Raw genomic sequence first — 19,793 nt, 5'->3', positions numbered from 1 at the left:
GCAAAGCAGAACACCACCCCCTGCCCCAACCTGGCCACTAGAAGGGATAATGGGTCCTTGACTGGCTATATTTTAACCCAAATCCTCTCCAAATATTTGCATGAAGTGTGAGGATTAAGGGGAAGGGAAAGCCCAGCAGCCTGGCTGCCCCTTTCCTTCAGTCAAACCAGGGACTAGCCTTCCAGTATCCCCCTCCCAAACTCCCAGCACGACCTCCCCAAGTCCCCAAAAGACCCTGATCTCCCTCCTAGAGGAATCATGGTTAACAATATCAGATAATGGTACAGTGTGGGTTTTGCCAAGCAATCAAAGCTGCATTTTCCCCTTCTCTAAGATAAAGACTAGGTTATACGCCAACTTGGTGCAAATTAGAGAAAAATGCTTTTCCTCCAGTGCAGCCCTGAGCCCAGGTACACAACTTGATGAGCACAGGACGGGACTTCAGACTCTCTTAGTTCCTCAGCTGGGTGCCCTTGTTCAGTGAGCATCCTGTACAACCATATGTGGACACCCTAGGCTAGTCTCTCCCTTATAGGTCTGTTGTAAGAATTAAATGTGATACTGTGTGAATATGCTTAACACAATTATTTGGCTAATAATAATAATAATAATAATAATAATAACAATAACTCAATATGTTATTTTTATCTTGAATTTTTTTACAAATAATAGAGAATGACACTGGTACCCTAAACCAGTGCAGCTTTTAGGGTCCTCAGCATGATTTTAGATAATGTGGATACAGAGAATTAATTAACATTACTGAATGGTGAGAAATATTCCCTTTTCAATTGCTTCACTTCTATAAAGATTCAGTATTTTACACTCAACACTTGCTATCTCCACACACACACACACACACACACACACACACACACACACACACACACATACACACACACAGGGACCTCCAGAAGTCATTCCCAAGCAAGCAACATGACTAAATTGTATTAAGGTTGCTCAGTTTTAGTTGTGTTTATCTTTTACAATTTCTTTCTAGGGTAAGTAATAGCCGCTTTTCAATGGATAGTAATAGTATCAAGTTTTCTTTCCAAAAACATGTATTTAAGTATTTAAAGTGAGTCAATGTAACGAAAAATATTAAATAGTAGAGGTGGTAGTGGAAGGCTTGGGGTTTGCGGAACTCGACCCTACACAATTCCAGACAAGGCCAGATCTTAACGCCTCTGCTTTTAAACCAAAAGCTGTCAACTTTCATAGCATGAAGTTGGAAGAGAATGGGGTGATCAGTGCAAGTGTCTGATGGCCAGAGGTTCCCCTCTGGACTGCGTCTAGAACTGGGCTCTATGCCCTTCTGATTTTCCAGTGTAGGTTCCCTCAGAGCTCAATTCAGTTCACTCCCGCAGAGCTCCGGATTTTCATAACCTCTTGGAGAGGTGTGTCTGCGTCCGGGGTCCTGAGCTTTGCAGATCTTCTCTAGGAAGGACACGTCCCTCTAGAACGACTGGGTCCTCCATGTGGGCTGAGCCCAGGCGCAAGCAGGCTCCCAACGCCCGGGGGCCTGGGCGCAACCTTCCCTGACCAAGCGCGGTCACTGCGCGCTCCAAGATTAAGGCAGAGTGAGCAGGGCACCGTACACAATGCGGCCGTATTTGATCCTGCGACGTGTCACTCGGAATCGCAATTTATTGCCATTAGACGACGTTGTCAAGCATCAATTTCCTGGTGGTGCTCCGTCAGAGGCCTCGAAACATCAGGGGAGGGGGGCTCTGAGGCCCCTGGGCTGAAGGCGTAAAGGAACCGTCACGAGCCAGGCGGGGGTTCCAGTAACGAGGCTTTAATGAGGGGAGGGCGGCCGGCCTTTGTGGGGAAGCCCAGGAGGTGGCGGCCCGACCGCGAGCTCTGCGAGATCACTTCCTTCCCCGGGCCCCAAGCACCGTGAACCCGCTGAGGGCCAGCTGCAGCCACTAGACCGAGTGCCCACTGTGGGCACTCGTGGCCCCCGCCACCCTCGCCCTCTGGGAACTGCGGCGGGAAACGCAGCATCTCCACGCAACAATGCAAACGCGCTCATTACCATCTCGTCAATATGCATGAAGAAAATGCGCTAGACTGGCCGAGCCCCATCACCCAGATCTGGCCTCGGCATCCAATAAAACGACATTTTCATCTCCCAAGATGGATGAGGAGGGGGCGCCGCCGGGAAGGCAGATCCACGGGGGGAGGGGACAGATCCTGGAGAGGAAGAGCAGAGGAGAACCTGAGAGACAGACCAAGAAATCGACGAAAGAAATACATAAGGATGAAAGAGAGGGAGGAAAGAAAGAAAGAACGAGAGCGAGGGAGAGGGACATAGTCAGGGTCAGGAAGAGGAAAAAAGAGACATAAAATAATGGAAGAGGGAGGGAGCAAAATTGAGAAAAGTGAACTTAAGAGTGGTCCAGAGGGAAACAAAGAAAACAGCCAATGAGGGAATGGAGGAAAGAGAATAAAAATCGATGACCTAGAAATCTAATATATAGAAAGTGGGAAAGACAGAAGGATAGAGGAAAAACAAAGGAAGGGGAGGGGTGAAACTGCTCGAGTCAGGTGGAAAAGGATGATCCTGGAGAGGTGAAGAAAAATAACCTCACTTGCGCTGAGCGCCAGGTTTCCCAATCCAGGCCGTTCTGGGCGCTGCGCAACGCGGGCTGCTTGGAGACCCAGGGGCTCGGGCCAGATGGGGACGATGCAGGGACGGAGTCGGGGAGCCAGGGGCCCGCCGGGCAGCTCTGCCCGGGCCGCACCGGGTGCCCAGGCCTGGCTGGGCGCCCACCCCGCGCTTCTTGGCCAGCCGCTGGCCGGGCCATTCGGGCAGCCTCTCCCTCGCCGAAAGCAAAGTTGGCAAAGTTTCTCCCAAAGTTTCGCCGTCGCTTCTCGGGACCCAGGGAGGGGCTCCGAGGCCCTGGCGGCTGGTAGGGAGCGGCAGCCCGTTCCAGGGCGGCTCTGGAGGCCACGGGCCCGCGCTTCCTGGGATACTCGGGGTCCGGATTCCTGGCCAGATACAAATCCCTTCCAGTGCGGACACCAGGCCACGACTCGAGCGTCCACGCGGCTGCTAATAGCGGAGAGAGAGAACGCAGGAGAGAGAGAGGGAGAGAGAGAAAGAAAAAAATATTCTCAGCTCAATTTAAGTCTCATGGAAAGGGCTTACAACTGTAATTAAATCATTAAATTCTTGTCTACGCTTCACAGAGCGGAGAGAAATTAACTTCCCACCAACCTCATTTTCTATTTGAACATGAAATAATGATTTTCTGCCCGTCTAATTACAAAGCCAACATCTGATCAAGCCAGCATCCAGAGGGGATTATCGCATGCACGAGTATTAGACCTCATTACCAGCTTGAGTGCAAAATTATTACATCTTGTAATTGGATGGTGAGATTTATATACAGATCGGCCCGGTTTCTGTAAGATTGTAATTACAAGCTTCGTTGGTTAGCTACTTATCAGAACTTTGCAGGAAAACAAAACAAATGACTGAGGAAAACGAGCATTTCATTAACCTGTAACCCGAGCGCGGGGGGAGGGAGCAGTGGGAGCGTGCGCCGCTGCGTCTGCAGGAAGCGGAGGGATCGCCAGCCCGCACTGTAGTCCGAGGACTTCGGGCCTGGCAGGGAAGGACAGGAGATGGGCCTTGGGGAGGCTTAGGGCTACAGCGGCGCCCCCGAGGGGACGCGTGGGTACCATGGGGCTGGACGAGGAGGGGGCAGGGTCAGGGGCAGGAAGAGGGCCTGGTGGCTCCTGGCTTGTGTACAGCGAGCGGTGCAGCCCTTGAGTCTGGCGGGGCACACGTCGAGCCGCGCGGCCCCAGGTGCGAGACCAGAGATCGCTGCTGTGCGCCCTAAGCGAGTGCTCTGGACACCCCCCGTGCATTTCTCACACCCTGGGTAGAGTTAGGAGAGAGTCTAGGGCAAGCTTCCGCAGGGCTTTGTGCTCTGGGAATGTTGGAAGAAAGCGAGATGATGGAGAAGAGTTCGCGTGCTGCGCTTTTTTGCGCGCATGCCTTTCCCAAATCAGCTTCCCCTGCACCTGCTTTTCCTCCCTGTGCAAGTGTCACTTGACCCTATCTCGTGGATTAAAAATCCCTGGGAAAGGCTTGGCTGTCCTCGGACCCGCGAGCTCAGTACAGTGCCGGGATCCACTGACACGGTGGAACTGGGGAGCCAGTGCCACGTCGGGGCTCGGCTGACTAGGGCTGAGTCCAGACGTGGGGCGTAGATTGCCCGGGCCAGGGCAGGGATGATCTCAGCTGGAGACTAGATTAGCGGAGAGGCTGCTTCTGCTTGGGACCTGGGGCGCCTGGAGGTATCTAACCGAGGCTGTTGGGTCCGCATCTGGATTAGCGGTTCACCTTCTGGGCCACGAGCGCCCCCGACCCGGCGTGGCTAGTTCACTGAGAACAGCCTCGCCCCTTCCGTAGCCTCTTTCCCGCCTCCCGCAGTCCGACGCAGCCAGGTCGATAGCTGGTTAATGAGGACGGAAGAAGCATCTCTGGGGTTCCTTGTTCTCTCTTTTCCTTCTGGAAGAGGTGAGTTAAATAGCGGCCCAGCGCACTCCCAGTTTCCCCACCTCAAAATCTCGCTCTTGGCTCCTCCCTGGTCTGGTGCCACCACTTTGTACAAACTCTAGGATTTCAGGGCCGCCGAGGCTCTGGGTCTGACACCTAGGAAATACTCCGAGAAATAATGCTACCCTCAGTTTTGTAACCCTGACATTTTTCACGAGATGAGCCCATGATTCCCTATGCCACTTCGCTGAGATTTAACTGAAAACGAAATCAGGCGCCAGGGAAACATTTCAAAGCCAGAGCTTCCACTGATACCTCCTTTTCTGGGAAGACTCCAGCTAAAGCCAATGCCTGGCACCAGGCAAAAGTAGGTGGGGAGGGGCTAAGGGAAGTACTGTGACCCAATATGAGACTGTCCCACGTTAGTTTCCCCAATCGAACCCCAAACCTAGCTGCCCCCAAACTTTGTTCCCCCCAATTTTCTTGGCCTTCACACCTACTGGAGCCGCCCACCTGCGTGAAAACTGGTGGAAAGAGGCAGGGAGTGGGGGTGGGGTCAAAACCGGGTGCTCGCGGGAGTTCATTCCCGAATGAGGTTCCCCGGAGCTGCTGAGACCAGAGACAGCCGGGGCCAAGACTCCCCGATCCCTCCATTCTGGTGGAATTCGGATTCGATTCCTCTATCAATCAGCACTCGGCGGCCAGTTTTCGCCTCCGAGCCGAGACTGGGAACTCCAAGACAGTCGTCGTCCCGGTGTTGTCCCCGGGGCGCTCCTGCTGCAGGCCTGGCCTGTGCGTAGGTTGCCGCAGCGGCCTAAAGCGTTTAGCCCGAAGCCGCCGCAATCCCGGGAATTTCCATTCTGCTGTCGGCTACACGCCTTAATCTGCTAAAGTGGGCGCCCGGGCACTGGGATTTGGGGTTTGACTTAGGAAACATCCCACTATAAAACTAAGTCTTGCCTCCCTTCCATACGCGAGCGGGTGGGAGGATCCCTGCAGAAAGAAAACAGGTTGGCGCGGAGACCGGGAAGCAGAAGAGGTAGTGAAACGAAGAATCTCTACGGACCGAAAATTCCAATATACAAACTTCTCCAAGAGCTCCCCGAAAGTTCCCGGAGCCTCCGCCACCCGGCTCCCTGCTCCTCCCCCATCCCAGGCCGGCTTAGGGCGCCGGCAGGCTCCTCTTTCCTACCGTCGTTCCCCAAGATCCCTGGGGCGTCTGCCCTTCAGCACCCCCACCGGCCGAACCCGCCATTTCTAATAAGGGTTTCGCACCCTGACACCAGCATTAATGTGGTTCACTTCAGGGTTTGGTCCTCTAGAGTAGGGGGGCTGATTCGCTTCTCAGGGCAGTGAGATGGTCCTTGAAGACTCGACTAGAACGCATCCCCATCACCCCTCTAGCACTCTTCAAACTCCCTCCCTATGCTGCTGAGAGTGGCCAGGAATCAAGAGGTGTGAGCTGGAAAGAGGGCCACGACAGAGCAAAGCCCCAGCGGCTGCCCCTGGACCAAGGTCTGGTCCCGACCCAGGCCCGCGTGCTGGGGCAGGGGCAGAGGTACCTAGAGGCGGGAAGCGGGAGGGGCGAGCTGACCCCGCACTAACCCCGGTCCCCGCGCTTCTCGCTCCCCCTCCCGCCCCGGGCCAGAGGGGGCGGGAAGGGACTCAGAGCGCCGCGGCTCCCGCCCCCGCCCGCCCCGCCCCGCGCGCAGTATCCGCGGGGGTGGGCGGCCTCGCCTGCAGGGCGCCCGGCGATTGGCGACTCGAGAAGGAGACGCAAGGAAAAGTCGAATAAGAGGGCGCGACGTCAGACCCGAGATTTGGGGAAGGGCGAGGGAGGGGGTGAGGGCGGGGACGGACACACAGACAGACGCAGATACGGACACACACCCCCCGCACAGCACCCCAAGTGTCCACAACTTTTGGCCGCCTTCGCCCAGGGCGCAGAGGCCAGGGGTGGGAGTGTAATGTGAGTAGAGAGAAATAGATTTTAAAAAGAAGGAAGAGTGAAGGGAACAGAAGGGGGAGAAAAGGGAATAGTGAGAAAGGGAAAGAAGGAGAAAGAAAAGAGTTTCCTAGCGTCCAAGAGAGTGAAAGAGCCCGAAGGAGCGGAAGCGATCCTGGGGGGAAGAGGAGCGCAGAGAGGGGAGGGGAGAGGAAGGGCGAGGAGGAGTAGTGAAAACTAGAGGAGAGCGAAGGAAGCGAAGCGCGACACTGCTCGGGGAGAGGAGGGCAGTGAGGAGCGAGGCGCGGGCAGAGGCACCTCCGCTGCCGAGAGGAGGGAGTGCGGCGCAGAGAGGAGGGGCTTGCGGGCCCGTAGAAATGTCAATCAGAGCCCGGAGCCCCGGGAATCTCCGCCAATCTGTTCGGACCTGACCTGGCTCCTCGCCGCCGCCGCCGCCGCCGCCGCCGCCGCGGAGCAGATCAATAGGCGAACGCGGAGCGCAGCGCAGCGCGGGAGGCAGCGCGGCCCCAGCCCGGCCCAGCCCCCGATGCGCGCCGGAGCCCGCGGGCGGCGCTGAGCTGGGCGGCCCCGGGGGCCGGGCCCCCTCTCTGTCCGTGCCCCGCGGGCCACCATGTCCTTCCCCCAGCTCGGATACCAGTACATCCGCCCGCTCTACCCACCCGAGCGCCCGGGGGCCGCCGCCGGCAGTGGCAGCGCTGGGGCCCGGGGCGGCCCGGGAGCCGGAGCCTCGGAGCTGGCCGCCTCGGGGTCTCTCTCCAACGTGCTCTCGTCCGTGTACGGGGCGCCCTACGCTGCGGCGGCAGCGGCGGCCGCCGCCGCCCAAGGCTACGGCGCCTTCCTGCCCTACGCCGCGGAGCTGCCCATCTTCCCGCAGCTGGTAAGCGCCCCGGGAGCCGGGGCTAGGGGTTTGGGGCTGGGGCGCAGGACGAGGTGAGCGCGCGGGAGTAGACTATCAGGGCCCGGGCCGGGAGGGTGGAAGCGGCGACCGCCAGAACTCAATCTCGCTCCCTCCGCGCGTGTCTCTTGCTTCCCCATGTGCGTACAGGGCACGCAGTATGAGCTGAAGGACAGCCCGGGGGTGCAGCATCCGGCCGCGGCCACCGCGTTTCCACACCCGCACCCCGCCTTCTACCCGTATGGCCAGTACCAGTTCGGGGACCCGTCCCGTCCCAAGAACGCCACCCGAGAGAGCACTAGCACGCTCAAGGCCTGGCTCAACGAGCACCGCAAGAACCCCTACCCCACCAAGGGCGAGAAGATCATGCTGGCCATTATCACCAAGATGACCCTCACCCAGGTGTCCACCTGGTTCGCCAACGCGCGCCGGCGCCTCAAGAAGGAAAACAAGATGACTTGGGCGCCCCGCAGTCGCACTGACGAGGAGGGCAACGCTTACGGGAGCGAGCGTGAGGAGGAAGACGAGGAGGAGGATGAAGAAGACAGCAAACGCGAACTGGACCTGGAGGAGGAGGAGCTCGCGGGGGAGGAGGAGGACACCGGGGGCGAATGCCTGGCGGACGACGATGAGGATGAGGAGATCGATTTGGAGAACTTGGACGGCGCGGCCGCCGGGCCTGAGCTGGCCCTGGCTGGGGCGGCGCACAGGGACGACGACCTCGGCCTGGGACCCATTTCAGACTCCAAGAATAGTGACTCGGACGACAGCTCCGAGGGCTTGGAGGAGCGTCCACTGCCCGTCCTGAGTCTGGCCCCAGCGCCACCGCCGATGGCCGCGGCTCCGCCATCTCCGCCCTCGCCCCCAGCGGGCCTGGACCCCTGCGCTCCTGCACCAGCGCCCGCTTCCGCCCTGCAGAAACCCAAGATCTGGTCCCTGGCCGAGACGGCCACAAGCCCGGACAACCCGCGCCGTTCGCCCCCGGGCGCGGGGGGTTCTCCCCCCGGAGCAGCGGTCGCGCCCCCAGCTCTGCAGCTCTCTCCGGCCGCCGCCGCGGCTCACAGACTCGTCTCGGCGCCGCTGGGCAAGTTCCCCGCTTGGACCAACCGGCCGTTCCCAGGTCCGCCGGCCGGCCCACGCCCGCACCCGCTCTCCCTGCTCGGCTCGGCCCCTCCACACCTGCTGGGACTTCCCGGAGCCGCGGGCCACCCTGCCGCCGCCGCCGCCTTCTCTCGGTCGGCGGAGCCCGAAGGCGGAACAGGTGACTGCTGAGTGCAGGATGCGAAGGGAGGGGGCGAGTCTGGGGGTCGTGCCCGGGCAGGCGGAGACTGGCAGGTCCCTGGGAGCGCAGGGTGCTTACCACTCGGCGCCTGCCTCCCGCGGCCATGGGTCCCGGAATGGAGACTCTAAAGGCCCTGCTTTTTCTTCCCCGCTTCCCACAGATCGCTGTAGTGCCTTGGAAGTGGAGAAAAAGTTACTCAAGACAGCTTTCCAGCCGGTGCCCAGGCGGTAAGAGACCCCGAGCTGGGGTAGGGTGGTGGGAACGGCAGGCGGGGGAAGGAAAGAATGCGGAGGAAACTCGGGCTTCTGCCCCCGGGGGAACACAGCTAGGTCGAGCTTTTAAAAGGGGGCGAAACACACTCCAACGTTGTCCCCGGGGGCCCAGAGATGGCTCGACAGCCCCAGTCCAGGCACTCTCAGGCCAGGCCCTTGGAACGGGCAGCGGTTCTGTGAAGCCCACCTTCTTCCAGCCTCGGACTTCAAGGTCCTCCCGCCCATCTTACAGTTAAACCGGAAGACCAACATCTACAGCTGGACCTCATTTCACATTGAGACGCCTCCCTGCCCCCGGCCTCAGCCCTGGGTTGGGTCTCCCAGTCCTAGGCAGCTTCGGTGCCCCTCACTCTCACTTCCTTTGCTACCACTGCCTCTCTCTTCCAGGCCCCAGAACCACCTGGACGCAGCTCTGGTCTTGTCGGCTCTCTCCTCATCCTAGTCCTTTTTAAAAATTTTTTAAATCATTGTAATAATTGTAAAAAAATCGCTCTGTATAGTTATGACTTGTAAGCATGTCCGTGTACGAATACCTAAAAAGAAAACTAAACCAAAAAAAGAAAGAAAAAGAAATAAAGCAAGTCCCCCTCAGTCCTCCCCCAGTTGCTTCTGTACCCCGCATTAGCTGAGTGTGAGATTTGTTTGTTCGGTTGATTTTGGGGGGGTGGAGTTTCAGTAAGAATAAGTGTGTCTGACTTTTTTGTATATAAAGGAAAATGTATATATGTGTGAACCAAATTGTACAAGAAAGTATCTATTTTTGGCTAAATAAATGAGCTGTTGCCACTTTGACTATACCCCGCCTGTCCGCTCCCAGAGGGATCTGTTTGGTGTTTTTTGTTTTGTTTTGCCTTCCTCCACCATGTTGGAAGAGTCCCCCGAACCAGCGGTGGGAAAAAAGGCGAGGCGAGTCAGGGCCGTGTGATCAGAGCAGAGCACAGGTACAGGAGACACAGAGCAGAGCAGAGGTAAAGTGGCCAGGCTTGGGCTGCTGCTGGAGGAAAGGTGGTGGGAGAAGTATTCGGGGTGCCTGAAAGAAAGTGCGAAGGAGACAGGTGGAAAATGGGGCAAGATTCCCTACAAGGAGCTGTGAAACTGGGCCCAACCCACCGGTCCCCTGGAGTAGCACAGTGTCTTGCGGCCTCCTCTGATGACACAGCAGAAAGACTCAGAGAAGGATCTGGACGCCCCCCACCCCCACCAGTTCTTAGGCACAATTGAGGCTTTCTCCCTCTTACATGAGGGGTTGTGCCAGCTCAGCTTCAGGCCTCCTTCCAACCACCTTGCACCCCCAGACTCCTCCTTATAGAGGTAGGGATGTGGGGTGGCAGTGAGTAGAGGTGGGTATGGAGAAGCAGGGAACCTAGAGGTGCACATCATTTCCTCTAGGTGACTATGCCCAGCCCGAATTACGAGTCGGGGGGACCCGGGTCCGGAAGGCATCAGTGCATCTTGGCACCCCAGTGGATTTTCCCCAAGTGCCCTTGGAAGGGCAGCTTTCTGAGGTCCTGGTGCGGGGAAGAGGCAAGTAGAGGGTGTTAGGGTTGCTGCAGGGTCCAGCCGGGATTTCGGATCCAGGCAGGCCAGGGGCAGGCGGGCCTGGGGAGGGAGCCGGGAAATTTGGGGCTGGAGCTCCCTCTACAGGACAAAAGGGCCGCTCAGCGCCTGCCTCAGCGGCCTCTCCAGCCAGGCCAGGCTTTGCGTCCCCTCTGCGCCCTCCTTTTCCCTCTTGCTGTCAGCCAGTCTTGCCCAACTTTGACTTAAAGTTGGAAGGATGCTGGAAGAGTGACGCCTTAGGGTACGAAGTGAGGTTATCATTTTTTGCATCTCCCTCCCCACGTTAAGTTAGTAAATTTATAGGACGGCCAGGCTCCAGGTATTTGCCCTGCATAGTGGGGTCTGTGACAACCTCACAGGTCTCTGGGGAGGTTTGGGGAGAGCTTGCACAAATGAAGTCACGGAACAAGGCACCAAGTCATAGTGTACACCCTCAAGGTGAAGTTCAATGGGAGCGGAGGGAGTTGGGCAAGGACCCATTCATTCAGGCACAGCCGCCAGCGCTGAGTCCCAGGGACCCCCCATGAGGGTGGGGTTGTCTGGGTGGGGTGGGGACCCAGGGCAGGTGGAAAGGAGGGTCTGTCAGCCAGCCTGTCAGTCCGTGGCCCTTGGGGCTCACTGAGGGCTGGTGGAACAGAGGCAGACACCCAGCAAAGACTTTGCCAACCTGGGGCTCACTCCTGTAGCCCCTTCGTGGGAGGCCAGCGCCATCTCAGGTTTCCTCAGGCTCCCTCCCCAGTGGCAGGAGCAGCCTGTGGTTCAGCCCTGGCCCTGGGCACAGCGCCTCAATGTGGAACCGGCTTCAACTGCCTGGGCCTTGAACCTCAGAGGCCCAGCCTCAGGACCTGGGCAGAGGCCTCTGGTTAACCGGAGTGTCTTTCCAGGGACAACAGCCTGATAGGCCTTCAGCTAGTGCCTCACAAACATCATCTAGCACAGACGGAGTTCCCCCATCTGCATCCTGTGACATTCTGGGCAGACAGTTAATTTCTCTGCACCCTATAACTCATCTGCAAAAAAGGGCATGACACCTCCATGGCAGAGGTGGTTGTGAGGATGAGAGACAAGACACACCCAGCGCTGGCATGTAGTTGGAGGAATAAATAGCCCTGGTCTCATTATCATAGTCCAGAATCTCAGACCCTACTCCTGAAACTCCTGGCAAGATTCTGCCCCACTCCCTCCCATTAGCCACAGAAGCCAGGTGTCTGCATTCAGGCCTCTCAAGACCCAGCTGGACCCAGGTAGAAAGGACCCTCGCCAGGCAGGAGTGCAGCAGGGAGAGACAGTTACAGCAGAAGTCAGGCAACCTTCCCACTCTGAACATCCACCAAGAGGGGAGAATCTGCATCCATCTGTTCATAGAAAGATGGGCATGTAGAGGCCAGGCCCAGCCTGGAAGGGTCTGCTCCTCTGCCCCTATATCTCCTGGGAAAACCCTGGGGTTTGGTCAGCATTTCAGCCCATCTGATTCTGGGGATAATGGTCCTTGGAGGGGGCCAATCGTGCCTCACTGGAAGGGCAGCGTGCGTGGTCCCGGAGGAGAGATGAGAGGCACCTGGCAGAGGCTCCCATGTGTTTGTGTCTTCCCTATCCCGTAGAACACATGGCCCCTTCCAGCGGCCCCAAGTTGACCCAGATAATGTGATCAAAAAAGAAAGGAACCCCATAAGCTTTTCAGTTAAAAAGGGGTAGAGGAGACCCCTTCTTTGCAACATTTCCATTTCACCAGGGAACAGATGCTTCCTCTCAAGGCCTCCTCCCTGCATCCTTCCCATCGCCTTCTTTTCAGGGATTCTACAGTCTGCCTCTGCCCTTTATTGTCTGGCCCTAAAATTTAAAAAGGAAAATAGAAGCTAGGGAAGAGAGGGAGAGAAAAAAAAGGGAGGCAGAGAGAGGAGAGAGAATATGTGGGAATCTCATCCTTGGTCCTGATTAAGCTTCAATTAGAAATAAAATGTCAATCACTCTGCCTGGAAGGGGTTCCTGCTGTCGGGGCTGGTTATGCAAAGCACTCCGAGGTGTGTAGGGATAATCAATTAGGTCAGAGGAAGGAGTAGATGTCACTGCTTCCCTCATTATCTGAATGGAGCTGGAGGTAGGGGTGCTTCACCAGGCCAGGGAGCCAGAGGAGAATGAAATTATCTCCCTAAGTGATGGCCCGCCTCTGGGACTGACACATGCATGGGTTCCAGATGAATTTCTTTGGAGTGGAATATACAGCGAGGAGGGAGCGGGGTCCAGTCTGGAGGCAGCATGCAAGGGCCAGGGGGCTAGTGCAGCAGAGGCTTTGAGGAGAGCGAGGGACTCACCTGGGCTGCATTCTCTGGGCCCCTGGTTGGCAGGCAGGGCCGAAGGGTCTACTGTCTTAGGCCTCCATTCTAGAAGGTTAGTGAATGCTTGGGTAGGAACTGGATGTCAGATGTCTTCACCGGTTTGTAGGGAGTTTCGGGAACTCGCTTCGGGCCTAATTATTTGTCTCCTTCTGGAAATGTCCCCTGCGTCCTGTAATTCCTGGTTGTATGTACCCATCCCCTCCATCAAATGAAAATGGGCAATTGCGGGTGTGTAAAAGTTGCGTCTGTGGTTAGAGCCACTGCCCACTTGAGTAGGGGCAAGCCGCATCCTCTCTCAGGGTCCCACCTCCACCACGTGCAATTTGGAGGAGATTGGATTAGATGAAACTTTCTGACAAGTCCAACTCAACAGTTAGGCATGAAGGAAAGAAGTGTGGGTCCAAAGATAATTATGGGGGGTGAAACGGCCCATCTTGATCCTGACTGGCCACTGTCATCTGATCCAGCCAGCCAACCTGACCACATTAAAAATGTCCATCTATTGTGGGACCAACCTAGCTTTGAAGCAGCTGCTGCTTCCCCGTGAACAGAAGCTCCAGCCCCTCCGAAGGCCATCCTGATGGTCTGGATGGAAATCCCCACAAAGCATCTCTTCCTGAGGGTGGCGGGGATGAGCACTCAGGGCAAGAGACCTGGAAGAGGTCCTAAGAGCGGGTCTCAACCAGGCGATCCTCCGCTTTCGGGACCGATGGCAATGTCTAGAGACCCTTCCAGTTGTGACTGGGTAGGGGTGCCACAAGCAGCTCATGGGTGGAGACCAGGGATGCTGCTAGAAGTCCTACAAGGCATAGGCCAGGGCCCCGCAACAAAGAATTATCCAGTCCAGAATGTCAGCAGGGCCGAGGTTGAGAAACTGTGGAGCTGAGCGAGGGAAGAGGTATCTGGGGCAATCCCAGCAAGGCATTTTCTCCCAGAAACTACAGCCTTGTAGAGAGAAACATTAAAGCAGGGCGCTAAGTGGGACGTTTTTTGCTCTTTAAGAACTGTTGGCCCTGGAAGAGGGAAGTAGGGGTGAGGGAGCGCAAACAGGAAACTGCCAGCCTGGGGAAAGAGCAAGCAGGTTTCAGCTCAGCCTGGTGCCCAGGGGAGCCCCTGGGGATGGGACCATCTCAGCCCAGAGGGACAGAGTCAGCCCCAGAGAGGATATGTGTCTGGAAAGTTGGGGCCTTTCTCCCTGGATATTTCTATCAGGAGCAGGTTACTGGAACGTTATAGACGAAAGCTCAACTCCTGTGGTTTTGCCTCATAATTATTGCCACCTCCTAACTGCTGTCAGGCCTACTGTGCACAGAAGTGCATCTATTTATTTATCTTTTACCCGGGACTGTGCGCATGCGTGTGCCTGCACGCGCGCGCGCGCGTGTGTATGTGTGTGTCCCATGTCGGGGAGCAGGAGCGGGCCGACGGCAGGGTACGGTCTTACTCTGGGGCCGGCCGTCGAGGACGGGAAGGCGGTGGCTTCAAGGCTTTTGTCCTGCCTCCTCTCACCGGTCCAGGCCGCTAACAAGTGAGCCCGCAGCCCTTGGGGCCTTTGGAGCGCACTCATCTAAGGGACTGAGCCCTTCTCAGACGCTCAGATTTATTTTGCCAAAGTTACAGGGCCATTATGGAAATGCGCCCTTTGAAGCTGGGCTGGTTTCTCTTTATTTCCCTTTCCCTGACAAAGCAGAGCTTCCCTGCCTCTTGTGGGCTTTATTTTTTTCGCCCCCTCCCTCTCTCTGTCCCTTTCCTTTTCCCCTCTCTTTTTTTTTTTCCCTGATAATTATGAAATAGCGGGAGTTTCCAGGGGTAATTTGAAAAAATCTTTTAAACGGTGATTAAAAAATATTTATAAATTAAAAGAAGATGACTAGTATTTAAATATTATGTTGGGGTTTTTTTTAAGTGGGATTTTGTAGGCCTGGAGGAAAGAAAGGAATGAATGATAGTCAGAGATAGACCTCTCATGCCCAGGTCACTGTAGGTCTCTGACACCCTTGCCAGCCAGAGGTCCAGAGTAGGGCAGTCAGACCGGCCACCTGGTTGGTTTCCAGACTGTTTCAGCCACCTGCACACCGCGCCCCCTCCACCCCGCCCCGCTATGGAATCTCAGCTCCACAAACTGGGCAGGACAAGTGCTCTGCCTCCCTCTTCTCACACCTCCGTATGAATCAGAGGCCCAGACTCAACAGAGCTGTGTTTTCCAGGCTTTGTACACTATTCATCACTGTAGCACAGAATCTGGAGGCTCTGTGTGAACCAGCCCCACTGATTTCCCTCGTCCCGCCCCACTTTGCTTGACTTGACGCTGGGGTGTGGAGGGAAAGTGTCTGAAGCCAGGCGGTGTTCACCTCAGTGCTGGCCAGGCCTTCAAGGGGGAGAGCCGGCCTGCTTAGCATAAGGGGAGAGGGGGCTCAGTGTCTGCTTTTTAGGGTGGCTTTGAAGTTTTCTGTGTCCATAGTTTTGTTTGCTCCTTCCTCCCTCCCTTCCTGTCTTTGGGGTGAAAGGCTCATGATCTGTCCACAAACTCTGACAGGAAGTCTCGTCACCTTCAGGAGCCAAGGCCTGTCCGGAGTGGAGGCCCTTTCAACTCCCACTTCCTGTGCCGGGTTTAAAGAAAATAAAATCAATTAAATGGAGTTAAGTGCTTATGATTTGATAGGCCCCATGATAAGCTCTTCGCATGCATTTGATTTGATGGCCACAGCCATCCTCGGTGAAGGCAGAGATGAAGAAATTAAGGCTTGGGGGAGGGGGAGCGGAGTTTAAAAAACTCTTCTGGTAACATGAACAATCTCCATGGCATGCAAAATATCCTGGAGAACATTCCCTGCAGCAGGCTACCATCTGAATTAAAAGGAGAATATACATTTGTTGGTTCAAGAAGCTGGAAAGAGTTATAAGCCTTAAAGAAAGGACCTGAGCAGCTGGAAGTTAAGGACCTGAGGAATATTTCTCAGTCTATATCCTTTGTTCCTTAGGAACTATGTGAATAATTAAGTTAGCTTAGCTGCACTGAACCCCAGTGCCTTACTCTGTAAATGCTCTTATCCAGCATTTATTGAGTATATACTATTTACTGAGCACAAGTATTAACTCATTTAATCCTCCCAAAGAACCTAGGATGTAGACCAAGGATTTGAATGCATCAGTACTTCCTTTGCTTCATTTCAGCTTCTGCGTCACTGTTGCCCTTCTCTCAGACTCCTCCAGGTGGCAGGTACACAGGCATCATTAACTCTGTGGCCATGGCCTGAGAGCTAGTGATCCTAAGGGGAAGAAATGGTTTCTCTCGCTTGGTTTCAGTTGTAAAATCCCAAGGAAGCACCTTGATGGGCTCAGCTTGGGTCATGTGTTCATTGCTGGGCCAATCACAATGGCTGGAGGTGTGGCAGGAAGAGGAAGAAAAGAGAGGATGCTACTATTATAGAAATGGGAGGGGGAGGGAATGTGTGCAGGGCAGATACAGTCAATCCACATCGACTACACTGGAGGGGTAGGGAAGGGTATGAGGCAATTAAGAAGGAAGACCTGTGAAGAGGCTGCGGAGGCGGGTGAGAAGGGAGAGTGATCAGCTCTTTCACCAAAGGCCAGTCTTGCAAGTCACTGAACAAAGGCCAAAACCCAAGGCAAACAAGCCCTCAGGCCTTCCAGGCCCAGCAGACTCCCTCGGTCACCATACTGAGATGGGTATGGGTCATGCCATATCGTCTTAAGATTTCCCACCTGAGTATTTCTAGGGAAAATGGTGAGTGAACGTACAGCCTGAAGAATCTAAGGTCCAAACCAAAGTGGCCCTCTTGCAAGAGTGCAAGTCCTTTCACGTCTCACTTTTTATCTTATTGAGGAGTCTGCCTCTTACGCCATGACTTTCCCATTTGCCTTGTTATAAAGGTAGTTTTTCCTGAACAGATTTTCAGATAAAATGGATAATTCAGGGCCCCTATTTAACCTGTGGCCTTGATCTCTCCTGGGACACTGCTGGACACCATGGAGTTCTGGTGCCTTGATTTAAGGAGCTTGGGCACATGGGTTGACAGCAGTTGGACCCCAATGTCTTGAGATGGTGACAAAGGGCAGAAGGATGGGGTCAGACTCTTGGGGACCCACATTTTGCTTAAAGTCAGTAGAACTTTAGAGCCCGACATGTTCCTTCTCTTTAATTGTCCCCTCTCTCTTCCCTTTTTACACTTGAACCTGAGCTGGGGGATGCATCTTTGGGCTGGAGATTATCTTGGTGCTGGGTATATCCCAGGGCCTAGTACTAGTGAGTGCTCAATAAATACCCATGGAATGCGTTGGTGCTTTGGAATTCAGCAATCAAACAGGCTTTTCTTAAAAATGTATTTAGATGGTGAGGAAAATCACTTGTAAATATTTTATAAGGTAAGAATTACTAAATATTATCATTCTAAATATAATTTTGTAAAAATATCCTAGTCATTATGAAACAACAACTTTAAATACAAGTATATATAAGATAGTAAGAGTTATTTTGAGAACAAAGGGTAACTCTTAATCTCTTGTGTAAAGGTTGGGACTTGTCATCATGTTTTCCTAGACGAAGTGAACATGAGAGTGTAGTTTGAAGGCAGAAGCCACTCTGTTTTCAGTTGTCCTGTGTCCTGTATCTGCCGTAGCTGAGCACCCTAAGTATACCCAGTAAATATGCCCAGTCCCTCCCGACCACTCATGTATTACGGTGCAGTCGGGACCATTTATGAGGTCAGGCAGTGGGGTTGGGGCCCTGGCACCCTGTCATGTGGTCTCACTGATTTTCCTAAGGCATTCATTTATTGTCCACCTTGAACAGTCAGGCCAGGAGGTCTCCACAGCACGGTCTGTCCTCCCGGCAAGGCCCCTGACCTTTTGTGTCCTGGAACACAGCAGAAGAGCAGTCTGGCTCAGCCCAGCTGGACATAGCACCTGGGAAAAGGCCATAGACTCGATTGCTTGCTTCTCCGGCACGCAGAATGGCCACTGCCAAAAATATAATTACCCAGAAATGTGGAATGCAGACGCCGCAGGAGAGAGGGGCTGAGCAGAGAGGGCCGGGGAGGGAGGCGACAGAAGGGCTGGCCGAGGCAGAGCACTTCTGATGACTGGACAGAGTCCCTCTCTGTGGCTTGGTGAGCTGCACCATCACAGGGGCCTAGGAGGCACCAGGCACTAGGCTGATCCGCAAACTAGAGGCTTCTAAGGAAGTTGTCTCGACCATTCAACCTCTCCAAGAACGGAGAGGCTCCTTCCATCCCATTAAATGACGGACAATCAAACTCGCTTTGCAACAGGAGAATCAGGCCATCTGCCCTGGAGGGAGGCAGAGGAGGAACCCACCCATATCATCTCCCTGGTCCTTAGATGGCACATTTGTGATGGGAGCGTAAGATGGGCTACAAGTTTGCCTGTGGAGAAACCACAGCAGAACGTCTCTTCTTGCCGCCTCTGAGATCTCTGGCTCACAGGCTTTCACACAACTGCTGAGCTCATTCTGGGTCTGGGTATACTCTGGTCTAGTCCTCACTGGCGTGCTAATTACAGAAAAGCTGGCATTTCTCTTTGCTCTAGCAACACCCCCTCGAGGTACAATATACAGTTGGTTATTAGTGGCAAGCTATGGGTCATCTCTGAATTGATATTAGTAACTCCAACACTGAGAATGCGTCACAACACACACCAACACGTAGGTGTGACATTCGAAATATTTAACAACTGGGGCCTCACCACCCTCAGAACTGGCAGGGATCTGAGGTCTCCTGTGTGCCAGACACTGACAAGTCAGTCTGTGAGTCACAGAGGTCCGGGGAAGGGCCAGAGCAAAAGAGGGGACACTATTAACCAACTGTCATTGAACTCTATCTATACTTTAAAAATGGAGACAACTGGATAACCACGCACAGAAGGATCAAGTTGGATCCTTCCTCATTCCATACACAAAAATTAACTTGAAATGTATCAAAGACTTAACTGTAAGTCTGAAACTATAAAGCTCTTAGAAGAAAATACAGGCAAAGATACTTGTGACATTAAGTAAGGTAAAGGCTTCTTAGATATGGCACCAAAAATAAAAATAGTAAAAGGAAAATTAGATAAATTGTACTTCAACAAAATGTAAAACTATGTGTTACAAAGGATAACATCAAGCAGGTGAAAAGATAACCAATAGAATGGAGGAGATATTTGCAAATTATATATCTGATAAGAGAACTGTATCTCGAATATGTATTTAAAAACTATTTCAACTCAATAATAATAGACAAATAACCCAATTTAAAAGTGGGCCAAGGATCTGAATACACATTTCTTCAAAGATGATGTACGAATGACCAATAAGCACATGAAAAGATGCTCGATGTGATTAGTCATCAGGAAAATGCAAATCAAAACCACAATGAGGTATCACTTCACATTCAGTAGAATAGCTCTAATAAAAATGATGGGCCCTAAGAGGTGTTGGTGAGGATGTGGAGAAATAGTAACCTTAACACACTGTTGGTAGGAGTGTAAAATAGGGCAATCCTTTCAAAAAACAGTTTGACGGTTATTCAAAAATTAAACATAGTTTCTATATGACCCAACCATCCCATTTCTAGATACACACCCAAGAGGAATGAAAACAGACACACACAAAAGCTTGTATTTGAATGTTCACAGCAGTGTCATTAATAACAGCCAAAGAGTGGAAACAATTCAAATGTTCATCAACTGATGAATGGCTGAACAAAATGTGGTATATCCAAACAATGGAATACTATTTGGCCTTAAAATGGAATGAAGTACTGATACATACTACGCATGGATGAACCTTAAAAACATGCCAAGTGAAGGGGAGGGTATACCTCAGTAACAGAGTGCGTGCTTAGTCTGCATGAAGTCCTGGATTCCATTTCCAGGGCCTCCATAAATACATACATACGTACATACATACATACATGAATATACCTAATGACCCCCACAAAAAAGTTGGCAAAA

General features: G+C 53.8%; 2 protein-coding genes across 6 annotated transcripts; one reads left to right on the top strand and one right to left on the bottom strand.

The window, feature by feature from the left end:
• Window positions 1-1,176: 1,176 nt before the first annotated feature.
• Window positions 1,177-7,903, bottom strand: LOC116281900 (uncharacterized). 5 transcript variants are annotated; one of them, XM_072967376.1, is made up of 3 exons: window positions 3,510-6,183; window positions 2,590-3,058; window positions 1,177-2,196 (listed from the first exon to the last, which is right to left on the bottom strand). In XM_072967376.1, the coding sequence occupies exons 1-3, from the start codon at window positions 3,877-3,879 to the stop codon at window positions 2,088-2,090; spliced, it is 948 nt and encodes a 315-aa protein (XP_072823477.1). In that variant the 5' UTR covers window positions 3,880-6,183; the 3' UTR covers window positions 1,177-2,087. The 5 variants fall into 5 exon arrangements, 3 of the variants coding, with proteins under 3 accessions (XP_072823477.1, XP_072823479.1, XP_072823478.1); XM_072967378.1 differs by having other exon boundaries at window positions 2,595-3,058; XM_072967377.1 differs by having other exon boundaries at window positions 2,590-3,055.
• IRX3 (iroquois homeobox 3) lies at window positions 6,349-9,725 on the top strand. The gene is made up of 4 exons (XM_031680903.2): window positions 6,349-7,356; window positions 7,525-8,635; window positions 8,817-8,883; window positions 9,316-9,725. Exons 1-4 carry the CDS (start codon window positions 7,090-7,092, stop codon window positions 9,368-9,370), a joined length of 1,500 nt encoding a protein of 499 aa, XP_031536763.2. The 5' UTR covers window positions 6,349-7,089; the 3' UTR covers window positions 9,371-9,725.
• The last annotated feature ends 10,068 nt before the right edge of the window (window positions 9,726-19,793 follow it).

Source organism: Vicugna pacos, chromosome 9, assembly GCF_048564905.1.
Source record: "Vicugna pacos chromosome 9, VicPac4, whole genome shotgun sequence".
Lineage (NCBI taxonomy): Eukaryota > Metazoa > Chordata > Mammalia > Artiodactyla > Camelidae > Vicugna > Vicugna pacos.
Note: the sequence above shows the minus strand (reverse complement) of the source record. Positions and strands in the feature narration are given on the sequence as shown.

What these genes read in the sequence shown, in the direction of transcription:
- LOC116281900 (XM_072967376.1), bottom strand. Translation starts at nt 3,879, where the DNA reads ATGCACGGGGGGTGTCCAGAGCACTCGCTTAGGGCGCACAGCAGCGAT. An exon ending in CCCCCGCGCTCGGGTTACAG is followed by an intron (nt 3,059 to 3,509) that starts GTTAATGAAATG and finishes CTCCGCTATTAG; the next exon opens with CAGCCGCGTGGACGCTCGAG. An exon ending in TGGCGCTCAGCGCAAGTGAG is followed by an intron (nt 2,197 to 2,589) that starts GTTATTTTTCTT and finishes CTTCCTCTCCAG; the next exon opens with GATCTGTCCCCTCCCCCCGT.
- IRX3 (XM_031680903.2), top strand. Translation starts at nt 7,090, where the DNA reads ATGTCCTTCCCCCAGCTCGGATACCAGTACATCCGCCCGCTCTACCCA. An exon ending in GGAGCCCGAAGGCGGAACAG is followed by an intron (nt 8,636 to 8,816) that starts GTGACTGCTGAG and finishes CGCTTCCCACAG; the next exon opens with ATCGCTGTAGTGCCTTGGAA. An exon ending in TTCCAGCCGGTGCCCAGGCG is followed by an intron (nt 8,884 to 9,315) that starts GTAAGAGACCCC and finishes TCTCTCTTCCAG; the next exon opens with GCCCCAGAACCACCTGGACG.